The 13,566-nt window shown below is 37.6% G+C and overlaps 1 protein-coding gene across 3 annotated transcripts in view; it reads left to right on the forward strand.

The window, feature by feature from the left end:
• The window catches only part of dnah9 (dynein, axonemal, heavy chain 9), a 260,170-nt gene that overhangs the window by 118,673 nt on the left and 127,931 nt on the right, over positions 1 to 13,566 (forward strand). For all 3 annotated transcript variants that reach the window (XM_073866631.1, XM_073866632.1, XM_073866634.1), the window contains exons 36-41: positions 963 to 1,137; positions 1,317 to 1,490; positions 2,210 to 2,417; positions 3,992 to 4,157; positions 4,708 to 4,810; positions 4,986 to 5,225. In XM_073866631.1, the coding sequence (XP_073722732.1) occupies positions 963 to 1,137; positions 1,317 to 1,490; positions 2,210 to 2,417; positions 3,992 to 4,157; positions 4,708 to 4,810; positions 4,986 to 5,225 (1,066 nt within the window). The remainder of the gene's footprint in view (positions 1 to 962; positions 1,138 to 1,316; positions 1,491 to 2,209; positions 2,418 to 3,991; positions 4,158 to 4,707; positions 4,811 to 4,985; positions 5,226 to 13,566) is intronic.

Raw genomic sequence — 13,566 nt, forward strand, 5'->3', positions numbered from 1 at the left:
TCGACAGCTTATAGGGGCTTGTTTCTGGGTTCTTTGGCTTGTTGGCTGTGCATGTTGTCGCACGGCGGCTTTTGGGCGTTGTTCTGTTTTTTGTTATAAGCCAGAAATGACAAGGAGGTGGCTTCTCTCAATACAAAGTCAATGGAGACGGTTGGATCGCTTTCCCCCCCGGTGCGCGTGGTTTTCAAATTTGCATAACTGCGCTCTGTCTCTATAGAATCTGTACTTTCTATTGATAGACCCGCCCCACACATACGCAACCCAGGCAACGATGTCGGTTAGTAGACACGCCCCTTACTGCTGATTGGCTACAAATGTTTTTGAACTTGGCCCAACTGCCTTTTTCAAAGCGTTTCTCAAAAATCGTTCACCTCGCCTTTAAGAGAAAACATTTCCCTGCCAATGTTGCCTCCCTGATGAGTTTTTACTGTAATCTTTAATTCCGCTATTATCCACTAGGTGGCGCTTTTAACCAATTTATAAAAAAAGAAGCATCAGCTAATTCTATAACATAGTAAACTCCGTGTATGTTTTGATCATCATTCTGAATCTGGTCTCTAACAAAAGTTATTTACAAAAATGCAATTTTTTTCAGCTTTTTGCTCATATTTGGTATTTTTGAAAAACCTACCCATATTCGAGAGGTTATAAAAAGAGAACAAATGAATATAGGATGATTTTTTTCCGTTTTGTTTGTTTCTGTTCTTTCATTTGAAATATATTGTATGTTTATATATTTCTAGAAGAAAATTCTCCTGGAATGCATTTTTTGAAACTTTGTGAAAATTGCAAAAAATGCTGGTGTGCAACTTTAATAAAAAGTCTGGTGGTAAATGAGTTAAGAGGTGTTTAAATGTTTCGGGATAACAGCCCTGCTTATACTTCACTTTTTCCCGAACTTTTCGTGTAGTTGACCGTGTGTGAATTCTTAGTTACAGAGCTACTATCACTCATATTCCCAGATTTAAGAAGATCATCCCAATACCTGAGCAGAGTATGGTCCAGATGCTCTGTGACCTCTTGGAATGTCTTCTTATCCCAGAACACACTCCTCCAGATTCCCATAAAGATATCTATGAGCTCTACTTTGTCTTCGCAGCTGTTTGGGCCTTCGGCGGGACCATGTTCCAGGATCAGGTGGGATCTTATGGATCTGGTTGTCTGAGCTTCTCAGTCAAAGCACAATTTAAATGTGCTCTTACAGACCTCATACATACGTACATACATCTGTACTTTCATTTCTAGAACTGAATCTTTTGTTTAACTCTACCTTGAATGAATAATGAATGTGTAATTCCTGTACACTTTCACTGCAGCTCGTGGATTACAGGGTGGAATTCAGTAAGTGGTGGGTTACGGAGTTCAAAACCATAAAGTTCCCAGCGCAAGGCACTGTATTTGATTACTACATCGATCCCGAGACAAAAAAATTCGAATCGTGGACAAAACTGATTCCCAAATTTGAGATGGATCCAGAAATTCCTCTTCAGGTTTGTAAAATGTGTATGATTTCTGTTATTGACTTATGATACCTGCCATTTTCTTGCTTTGTCTGCAATCTTGGATACATTTTTTTGGCTCAAATCTTGTTGCAATGCATTATGGGATTGCCTTAGAATTTGATTCAAATTTGGTATCTTATGGTGCTTTTCCATTGCGTAGTACCCCACAGGTCAGGTTGTGTTAGCTCACTTTACTTTGGCTCGTTTAGCTTTTCCTTTTAGTTTAGTAGTGGCATTATAGGTGTGGTGTTATATTTGCACTGCCTACTGCTGTGACGTCATACAAAAAGTGGGAGCGAGCAACGGGGAGCATCGTTGGAATGCAGTGTTTTTCATACATTAATGTATTTGTCAGTCTGCCCCAAAATCTAAATTAGCCACCACTAGTAGATGTTTGCACATCACGGTTATCACTACCTCTGTCTTACATGACAGTTTTTGTACAAACATTGTGGCATCAGTGGACGCACTCCGCTGAGCCTCATTTAAGTTGCAAAAACGCTGTGCATAGATGCAGATGTGCCGCCACAAAACTGCAAGTCTGGAAAACACTGGTATGGTGTTCTTGATTTTCTGCCTGTGGATGTTTTTCAATGTATTCAATGTCATGGTATCTTAAGATGTTTCTTGCTAGTCGGAAAGCTCAACTACAACTTAAACTGAGACTTAAAGGTAACTGAAACTAACCCAGCACATTTCTCCTTTAGGCCTGCCTCGTCCACACTACAGAGACCATCCGTGTGCGCTATTTCATGGACCGTCTGTTGGAGAGGAGGCGACCGGTCATGCTGGTAGGCAATGCTGGCACTGGAAAGTCTGTTCTGGTGGGAGACAAACTTGGTTCCTTGGACCCTGAGAAGTACACCATCAAAAATGTCCCCTTCAACTACTATACTACTTCAGCCATGTTACAGGGTATGTACTGTGTTTGAGCCTTTCTCTCATTTTACAGGACAGGACTGACAACAAAACAAAAAGTGCAACTGCAGTGTCCTTTGGACATTGACAGATTTTTTTGTGATCTGATCCCACTGCACATTTCTCTGAGTGTCAGCCGTTTTATTTGTGGTGTTGTCCTCTACTGTCTTTGCGAACTGTTGGTTTGATATTTATCACTCCTCAGCATGTTCACCCATGTGTTTTTTTTTTTGTCTCAGCAGCTTTTATTCATAAATAGACAAAGCACTTAATATACTACACTGTTTGTTCTCAGAGAGGTTTAATAAACATCTGAATTGAAGCTGCAATTCATAACTTTTTCTACTCTATTGCATTCACTGTTTGAAATATAAAATTGCTTACGGAGTTTTTTTTCCCGTGTGATAATGTAGATTTCTGGGTTATACTTTATTTCGATAGGCCACTTTACTAACTATAAGTAATTTACTAACTTAGTATTTATAAGTAACTACATATCAAATAACTCTCATTAGAGTATTGGTAGACTGATAGTGTAGGGTTAGGGAAAGGTTTAGAGTTGACGTAGTTGCAGGGTTCCCACGGGTCCTTGAAATCCTTAAAAGTTATAAAAATAATTCAAGGCCCTGGGAAGTTTTTGAAAATATACATGCATAGATACAGGTCATTGAATGTGCTTGAATTTATTTAATGCAAGAAGTTTTCTGGAAAAAATCCATATTATTCCCTGTGTAGTGTAGGATAATATTAGAATATTTCTAGACTTTTTAAGCACACGTGCTAAACTGTTCACTTTAAATGCTTATATCTTCTGTATGGGAATGTTAAATTCATACCAAAATGCTTTTTTGCATATTTGTGTTTGACACATGAAAACGTCTCGGGTTACGTATGTAACTGTTGTTTCCTGATAAGGGAACAAGACACTGCGTCTCCATTGCCATACTTCCTGCGTCCCTGTAACGCAGTCTTTGGCAATATTTCAGATAGCGATATACTTCCTGTCTTTGTAGTTAAGTCTCACCATTGGTTGAATTTGATATACACATTCAGACGCACTTACCCCTGTAGGCGTCCCCAAAGTGTCACCGCAGTGACGCAGCGCGAGTTCCCTTGAAAGGCAACTGTAACAATGTATCTTAAAAGGTAACAATGTAACCTTGCTCTCACTTGAAATGTTCCTTTCATTTAGTCCTTGAATTTGAGAGTAATGGACCTGGAAAGTCCTTGAAAGGTCCTTGAATTTGAAGTTTACTAAGGTGTGGGAACCGTGAAGTAGAGAATGTGAAAATATAAATACATTTTCTAAAACTTGCTCATTCCTACTGAATTTGCCTTCACCGGTCACATTTACCGGCAAAGTAACATTATATTATTTTTAATTGCTTATCTAACATGCTATAAGTTTCTTGTTGGTGTCATAATTTAAAAAAAGGTCATGGACATAAAATGCTTCCCATTGATTGAAAGTACTCCGATCTACCATGCTTCATGTTTTTGAGGCTTTATCTATAAACTCATTAACATTTTCTAAACAAATCGATAAGCATCTTTGCAATCTTTCCCCGCAGCTGTTCTGGAAAAACCTTTAGAGAAGAAGGCGGGGAGGAACTACGGGCCGCCCGGCAGCAAGAGGCTCATATACTTCATAGATGACATGAACATGCCGGAAGTGGACGCGTACGGCACCGTTCAGCCTCACACCCTTATCCGTCAACACATGGACTATAACCACTGGTACGTACTGTTTGATAATCACATGGCTTCAAGCGCATCACAATGATTTATTTGAAGCCAACCCTAACAGCCAAATAAATTCAATTTCATGGATAAATCCGTTTCTCCCAGAATCACAAGCTTGTCTTTTATCTATTTAACACAATGGACATGCTAGTTATGACTGTTTCACCTTGTTACCTTTGCTTAGATAGAGAATCTAATTACTACACTAATGGATTTTGTTACATAAGAGTTTTATCTTGTTAAGCACCGTAAAATCATTGGAGATCATTGGCGATTACTCGGTGCGTGAGGTCACAAGAGGTTTACTTTATTTTGTCTATGCTGTTAGTCGCTGCCTGGAGGTGCTGTGGTTTGTCAATGAAAACATAACATATGCCTACTATCAGCTTTGCAGTGTTTCTGCGATGTCTATTAGATCAGAGATGAACAGGAGTCAGTGCATTCCTTTAAGCTGCAGTGAATTTAAAGAAAGACACACTGTGCATACAGATCATGGCGTGTGTGAGCTTTTATCTGTGACTGACTGAACGTTGTGTCCTCTCAGGTACGACAGGAGCAAGCTGCAGTTGAAGGAGATCCACAATGTGCAGTACGTGTCTTGCATGAATCCCACTGCGGGCAGCTTCACCATCAACCCCCGACTGCAGGTACATGCTCAGGCGGCCTGCCATAACTGTGAATTAAACACATCTCTCGCTTTCCCCGCTTCGTTGGCCTCTGTCATATTTTTAATCACATACCTTGGTGAAATTTCAATAACACATTTTTGGAAGCAAGTAAATAAACAGGAATAGATATTGAATCTAAATTGGTCCATTTCAGAGGCATTTCTCCGTATTTGCTCTCTCGTTCCCCGGAGTGGACGCCCTAAACACCATCTACTGCAGCATCTTAAGTCAACACCTCCGCGGTGAAGGATTCACACAAGTTCTTCAGAAGAGCTGTTCTCAGCTGGTCCAGATGGCATTAGTGTTTCATCAGCGCGTGACTGCCACGTTCCTGCCAACTGCCATCAAATTCCACTACATCTTCAATCTTCGTGATCTCTCCAACATATTTCAGGTACTTTAAGGGGTGCAAGCTTCAGGTCAGCTTACATACCTGCTGTTATCTCAAGCTTTTTGTAACTGTGGTACGTTTAATAACCTTAGTTGTGTCTATTGTTACATTGATTTCATCTATAAGCATTTGCCTATCGTATCTGGGTATCGTAAGAAATTTTCCAGTTTTGATTCCGGGTCCAGTTCTGCCTAACAATTCCCGGTTCCGATTCCTGTTCCATATAACAACAGAAATATGAAAAATAATGCACAATACTTAAAGAGCCAGTAAGATGACAATTTTAAGCATCCTATCACTGTTTATAAGTCCTGGACAACAGGTTTAAATGCATGCAAGGTCAAGAAACACTGTAATTTTCTCAAAATATAAATTAAAAATTACCTCATTTCTCAGAAATCCCCAAATGATTCGTGTGAAGTCGTCTAACGACTCAGTCTGCCTAAACCCCACCTTTCAGTAGCCTGCTCTGCTCTGATTGGTCAACTGACAGAGTCTCCGCACAGACCACAGATCAGTGGCACAGACCAACAATAGTGCAACATGTATTGACCTAGTGCTAACATGCATAGTGATAAGACTTCGACATCAATACATATCACTCATCATTAATCCAAGCAATAAAAATGATGATAGAAACATTTAACACTCATTTAAGCATTTATGTAAGCTAACCGGGTCATAGCAAAACTGTAAGTGAGCATGCGCTAGCCGTTTGCTAACGTGACTCTCTGACAGTATATAGAGTTTAAACAACGACATCATTCATCATTAATCCAAGCAGTAAAAACGATGATAGAAACTAACATTTTACACTCATTTAAGCATTTATGTAAACTAACCGGGTCATAACAAACCCGTTAGTGCAGCATAAACCGCTTGCTAACGTGACTCTCTGACAGTATATAGAGTTTAAACAACAACATCATCATCATTAATCCAAGCAGTAAAAACGACGATAGAAACGAACATTTTACACTCATTTAAGCATTTATGTTAGCTAACCGGGTCATAGCAAACTGTAAGTGCACATGCGCTAGCTGCTTGCTAACATGACTCTCTGACAACAAACTCATTCATCATTAATGCAAGCAGTGAAAACGACGATAAAAACTAACATTTTACACTCATTTAAGCATTTATGTAAACTAACCAGGTCATAGCAAAACTGTAAGTGAGCATGCGCTAGCCGTTTGCTAACGTGACTCTCTGACAGTATATAGAGTTTAAACAGCGACATCATTCATCATTAATCCAAGCAGTAAAAACGATGATAGAAACTAACATTTTACACTCATTTAAGCATTTATGTAAACTAACCGGGTCATAACAAACCCGTTAGTGCAGCATAAACCGCTTGCTAATGTGACTCTCTGACAGTATATAGAGTTTAAACAACAACATCATCATCATTAATCCAAGCAGTAAAAACGACGATAGAAACTAACATTTTACACTCATTTAAGTATTTATGTAAGCTAATTGGGTCATAGCAAAACTGTAAGTGCACATGCGCTAGCCGCTTGCTAACGTGACTCTCTGACAACAAACTCATTCATCGTTAATCCAAGCAGTAAAAATGATGATAGAAACTAACATTTTACACTCATTTAAGCATTTATGTAAACTAACCAGGTCATAGCAAAACTGTAAGTGAGCATGCGCTAGCCGTTTGCTAACGTGACTCTCTGACAGTATATAGAGTTTAAACAACGACATCATTCATCATTAATCCAAGCAGTAAAAACGATGATAGAAACTAACATTTTACACTCATTTAAGTATTTATGTAAGCTAATTGGGTCATAGCAAAACTGTAAGTGAGCATGCGCTAGCCGTTTGCTAACGTGACTCTCTGACAGTATATAGAGTTTAAACAACGACATCATTCATCATTAATCCAAGCAGTAAAAACGATGATAGAAACTAACATTTTACACTCATTTAAGTATTTATGTAAGCTAATTGGGTCATAGCAAAACTGTAAGTGCACATGCGCTAGCCGCTTGCTAACGTGACTCTCTGACAACAAACTCATTCATCGTTAATCCAAGCAGTAAAAATGATGATAGAAACTAACATTTTACACTCATTTAAGCATTTATGTAAACTAACCAGGTCATAGCAAAACTGTAAGTGAGCATGCGCTAGCCGTTTGCTAACGTGACTCTCTGACAGTATATAGAGTTTAAACAACGACATCATTCATCATTAATCCAAGCAGTAAAAACGATGATAGAAACTAACATTTTACACTCATTTAAGTATTTATGTAAGCTAATTGGGTCATAGCAAAACTGTAAGTGCACATGCGCTAGCCGCTTGCTAACGTGACTCTCTGACAACAAACTCATTCATCGTTAATCCAAGCAGTAAAAATGATGATAGAAACTAACATTTTACACTCATTTAAGCATTTATGTAAACTAACCAGGTCATAGCAAAACTGTAAGTGAGCATGCGCTAGCCGTTTGCTAACGTGACTCTCTGACAGTATATAGAGTTTAAACAACGACATCATTCATCATTAATCCAAGCAGTAAAAACGATGATAGAAACTAACATTTTACACTCATTTAAGTATTTATGTAAGCTAATTGGGTCATAGCAAAACTGTAAGTGCACATGCGCTAGCCGCTTGCTAATGTGACTCTCTGACAACAAACTCATTCATCGTTAATCCAAGCAGTAAAAATGATGATAGAAACTTACATTTTACACTCATTTAAGCATTTATGTAAACTAACCAGATCATAGCAAAACCTTAAGTTAGCATGTTAACCGCTTGCCAACGTGAATCTCTGACAACGACATCATTCATCATTAATCCAAGCAATAAAAATGATGATAGAAACTAACATTTTACACTCATTTAAGTATTTATGTAAACTAACCAGGTCATAGCAAAACCGTAAGTGAGCATGCGTTAGCCTTTTGCTAATGTGACTCTCTGACAACAAACTCATTCATCGTTAATCCAAGCAGTAAAAATGATGATAGAAACTTACACTCATTTAAGCATTTATGTAAACTAACCAGGTCATAGCAAAACCTTAAGTGAGCATGTAAACCGCTTGCCAACATGACTCTCTGACAACGACATCATTCATGATTAATCCAAGCAATAAAAACAAAGAGGTAGAAAGGCAAAGAGGTAAACAATCAGAGACGACACCCTTATGCTTTATGGAGCGACGGCAGCGGGCAAAAAAGCTTTTTAGAACCAATAAAAAAGTCCAATGACAAACTTCAATGATATTAAACAAAGAAATCAAACTTTGAGAGAGAGTTTTGTGAACGCTTTTCTTCGTCATGGATCTGTACGTTAAATCATCGCGCCGTCACTCTCCTGCTGCTTTGTATTGCGCGCTCCAGCTTATGCCGAGCAATTTTTTTTAAGGTGAAGTAATGAATAGTGTATTTGCATTTTGTTCGGTAGTAGAAGATCGGATTCATATCCGTTTTGCCAAGACGCATTTATGTGGCCAAATGTAAATGAAACAGTTTTAACAAATGAGATAGCTATCCGATCAGAAAAAACACATGAAGTGACCAGGTGTAAAAAGACCCTTTGATGAAGAGGAAGGGACTTCATCAGCAGGTCAATACAGAATCCCTCCAGTAGCCCTTCTGGTGCAGGTGTTTACTCGTTACCCAGCTTGACAACAATGACAAGTTAACATTAGCTGTTTAAGATTTATAAGATATTTGGAGTGAAAACAGGACAAAACTACTAAGTTAGAAAAGCATTTTTTTGCAGTGTATATTCTGTGCTTTGTCTCATAGGTTATTGACAAATATATTTGTGTGTTGTACTTTTTAATTTAATTTTAAAGTTCTTTTATAGAACTTGGTCATCTTAAGCTGTGTTTAAATGTGGTGTATAAATGAACCTTGCACTTACTACATTGATGGTAATAATGTAATGAATAAGCTTCAAGTGAACTTGAGAGAGAGAGAATGTGTGTGTGTGTGTGTGTGTGTGTGTGCGCGCCTACGTCTTGTCTGTAAATGCTTGTTGGGTTACTTACCTTTACGCAACTTGTAACTAAGACTTCGTTCACACTGCAGGCTGAAACAACCCAATTCTGATTTTTTTGCCCCTATGCGACCTGTATCTGATCTTTTCATGACAGTCTGAACGACACAGATCCGATCTTTTCAAATGTGACCCAGGCCACTTGGGTATGTGGTCCTGAATCCGATACGTATCCGATCTTTTGAAATGCGTCCTCAGTCTGAACGGCCAGGCCACATGTATCCGACCCATACGTCATAATTCTGTGTTGAAGTAGGCTGAAACGAGAAGATAAACAACAACCATGGGGGACGTTGCTAACACTGCTCCACAAAACGCCATGGCCAAAACCTTGCTCTCCTCCTTTTTATTTTTTTTTAAAACGAGAAGATTGTAGGTGTGAGGTTAGAATAGTCGAAGATTCAATGCATCGATAGGAGAAGCCTGATTCGACTACAAATCTCACAGTCGTATCGTCGCAGATGTGTTATGAAATGAGGATCATTCAATTTTGGCCGTATGGGTGCACACGTTATCGGATTTCACATATAACAGCTTTCTCCCACTATATTAATATACAGCATATTATTATAATGCTGCAAATAATATGTGAAGTAGCAGCTTTCAATAAATATTTTTAAAATGCGTTAATAAATCCAACAACCCCTGTGACCGGGCTACACGTCCATAAGAGGTTTCTATGTTAATAAACCATTGCCTCTTTGTTTCTACATTTAAAAAAGACAAAGCTGGCAATTCTGGCTATACTTTCGTTCTTTTAATAATTTCTTTACTTTTTTTATTTTATTTATAAATCACTCTGGGTTATCTGATTGATCTATTTGGCATGTGTTTTGTTTCCGTGCACTTGAGGCATTTTGCACATTTGTTCTGCACTTTGTTACTTCTGACTTTATTTTATTAAAAAAATTGTATTTATCATAAACGTAAATTCTGATCTAATTTAAGTGTAAATTTTGGATTGCTTTTCGTTGTATCGATGTTGCACTATTGCGTGCTGGCAATGCTTGCGCATGCAATTTAGCCGAACGGGCTAGGTGCGTGCTCTGCGTCTCATATTTAGAAGTTCATCAAACTAAACATACAAACACGGATGTTTTTCGACGGGTATAAGTTTTTAAAATGTTAAATGTATTTAAACAGAGGTAAGCCGTTTCTTTAAATTTCGGTGCTGAAACGGAAAATATCTGCACCGCGTAGTGTCTATAAAATCATTAATTTCAGTGTTTTTCTTGTTATAAATTAACGTTTAATGATTTGTATATAAAGCTTCGTTTTTATTATTTACAGTAACGATCACAAAACATTTGTCATTTCTCATTTGTCGTTTTTTTTCTGTCATGACTGCTTTGACGCACTAAATCTCCAAATTAAATAAAAACACTGAATTGTAGCCGGAGTTTCCAAGGCAGGATCCCCTTTGTTATTGGGGAGATTTTTTTTGCACAATTTATATATTACTTATTATTATAATAAGTATAATAAATAACTATAATTATTTTTGACACACGTAGGTTATTACGTGTATTTTGGATTTTAATTTCATTACTGTCTGTGCATCTCCGTGGCCTCATCCGAGCGCACTTTCTCCGCCTTGCGTCTTTTGAAGATACGGGCATCAGCACCATGACCCTGAATAGACTCACACACCTTTGGCTAATGCATGCCCACACAGAAATTCTGAACTCCCTGGGCGTTCGTCCCCTAGCTCATGAGAGACTTTGGACTTTATTATACAACCGGCGCAATGCGCGATGCTAGTGTATTTTGCTAGAGTAAAGAGCGCGTTGATAATATGCGCGGGTTTGCTTTTCACATACATGGATGCGAAGCAGCACAAAAACGCTTTTTAATACGAAAAATTAAAGGATTAAAATGTAAAAGATCATTATTGAGTCTCTTGGACATAAACGGGGACTGATTATGAGACGTTAGAAGGCGCAAAGAGCTGCTTCATCTGTAGCTAAGTAAATGCTTTGCTTTAAACAAATGCATCTATTTTTAAATGTTTTTAAATGCTACCCCACGAATTTATTGTATATAATCTGTGGATTTGGTGAGATGAGAACTCATCTCTTGTTTGTAACAAATAGTATTTTTAGAGTACAAACCTTATATAAAGCCTAATATATTCTAAAAATGTAATTATACAAGTATATCTTTATAAAAGTATACAATATCAGAACTAAACCCATTATTATTATTTTTTTCAATTTTTGAATTATCTATAAGTTTAAAAAAGACAGTAATAGTACTATTTAGTAAAAAAAGATCTTACGATCTTACGAAAGTAACATATGTTCGTCCGCATGGACATTGAAAATTGTAAAGTTTAATTAATATTATATGTTGTTATAATATTATATGTTGTATGTAAATATGTTGTATGTATGTATATCTGAAGTTGTAACGAAAGTAATTTCCCCTTGGATTATTAAAAGTATGTCTGTTTCTGATTAATTGCGCATATATTAATCTGATAACTGATGATGTCTGTGTGTTTCAGACCCTGGCTGTGTGCACTGAAGTGTATATGACAATAAAGTAGTGAAACTCATGTATTTTAAATAGGCCTATAGGCTCATAGGTTTTTTGTTAAAAAAAAATAATTCACAGCACCCCCTGTTCAAAATGACTTCCAGCGGCCCTGGACTCTGTTGTTGACATCCATGTTTAACGTTAGTTAACAAGTGACGTCATTGACCATTGAGTACTCTTCTGCGCATGCGGGTCACTTCTGGGTCATTTCACGTTCACACAGGAGATCACAAAAGGTCGTATTTAATTGGAAATGTGAACGGCCTTGCAAAAAAATCACATTTTTTCAAAAAATCGGAATTGAGCATTAAGCCCTGCAGTATGAACGTAGCCTAAAACAAGTATGTATGTATGTATTTAGTTGATTTAAAGATTGTGCTATTACACATACTCATATACTATCTTTTAGATCCCATCAAGAGAGGCTTCTTGATGGGAAAGGCATCATAAAAAGTCTATATAGTTGGCAAATGTAAAGCATACATGTGTATTTTTTGTGCTAGTCCATTTTTATTTTATTTTATTTTATTATTATTGTAACAGCTCAGGGATGTTCAAGGAGCAACATGTTTGTGCAATTTCTAAAGATTTTAGTTCTGTTTTTGAATAAGGGGTTGGAAATGAATGCTTTTCTTGTTTTTATCTAATTCATCGATTAATCGAAAAAATAATCTATAAATTTATCGATTATTAAAATAATCGTTAGTAGCAGCCCTAGTGTTTATTAATCACTGTCAAAATATTTAAAATGTGAAAGGCACAGTGCAGAACTTTTTGGCCACTAGGGGGTGCTAGACATGTACTTTGCGCCACAGCACTGTCGCAAAGGAAAAGAAGATAACTAGGGTTAGGTCACAAAGTCACGGTGTGCCTTCCAGCATGTCATATGAATATAATTTTATGGGTTTTATTTTTCTCAAACGCCAAAAGATCGCGTAGCTCACGTTTTCAAGCCAGTTGTAACAGTGGTCGCTTGGTTTAAGTTTACATTAAAAAAATTGCCTAAAGGTGAATCAAACCCGGGTCGCCCATGTCGTAGGTCCGTGACACTACCTCGGCACCACAGAATCACGCGATGTAAGTCTCTCTCTACACTCCCCAAGTAGGTGCCAGACAGGACTTATGCAAGCAATATAACATTACTAACTAGTCCAAAAGCATAACTGCTAAATCAGGATCGGTTAGGAACCCCTCTTCCTCTTGTAGTTCACGCCAGCGAGCGAAAGCTGACCTAATATTGATCCTCGTCCTTACTTTTATTCTGTCACTCTCCCGTTTTCTCTTTCTGGTGTCCTCCGACAAAACCTTGTGTTTCTTTTTCTAAGTTGCTGCTTCGGCCATGACAAAAACATCAGGAAAATAAATAGTTGCGCTCTAACGTCCGAATTTGAGGAAGTGGATGAAGTGATGTATGCCGTAAAGCAGTCAAATTTTGTAGTTCTTTTTGTGCTCGGGTTACTACCCGAAACCCCAAGTTTAAAAGTACAAGTAGAAGTGATACAGACCTCGTCAGGCTATGGTAGACATGTCATTTAACCTATTTTAATTTGATGTACTATCACAACGGTCTTGAAAATATATTATGAAGGTTGAAAAACTACAAAGTGTCACTTTAAGTGAATTCATATTTTCAGTCACTATATATTTATTCCTGTTGGAGTAGTCCTCGTAAGGTTTCCTACCTGGTGAAGTGGATATGTTTGAAACAGAAGCACTGCATGATTTGAGATTTATAGATGCTGGAGAAAGTTTTTTGTCATATTACTT

The sequence above is a fragment of the Misgurnus anguillicaudatus genome, chromosome 4, assembly GCF_027580225.2.
Source record: "Misgurnus anguillicaudatus chromosome 4, ASM2758022v2, whole genome shotgun sequence".
In the NCBI taxonomy this organism is placed as follows: domain Eukaryota; kingdom Metazoa; phylum Chordata; class Actinopteri; order Cypriniformes; family Cobitidae; genus Misgurnus; species Misgurnus anguillicaudatus.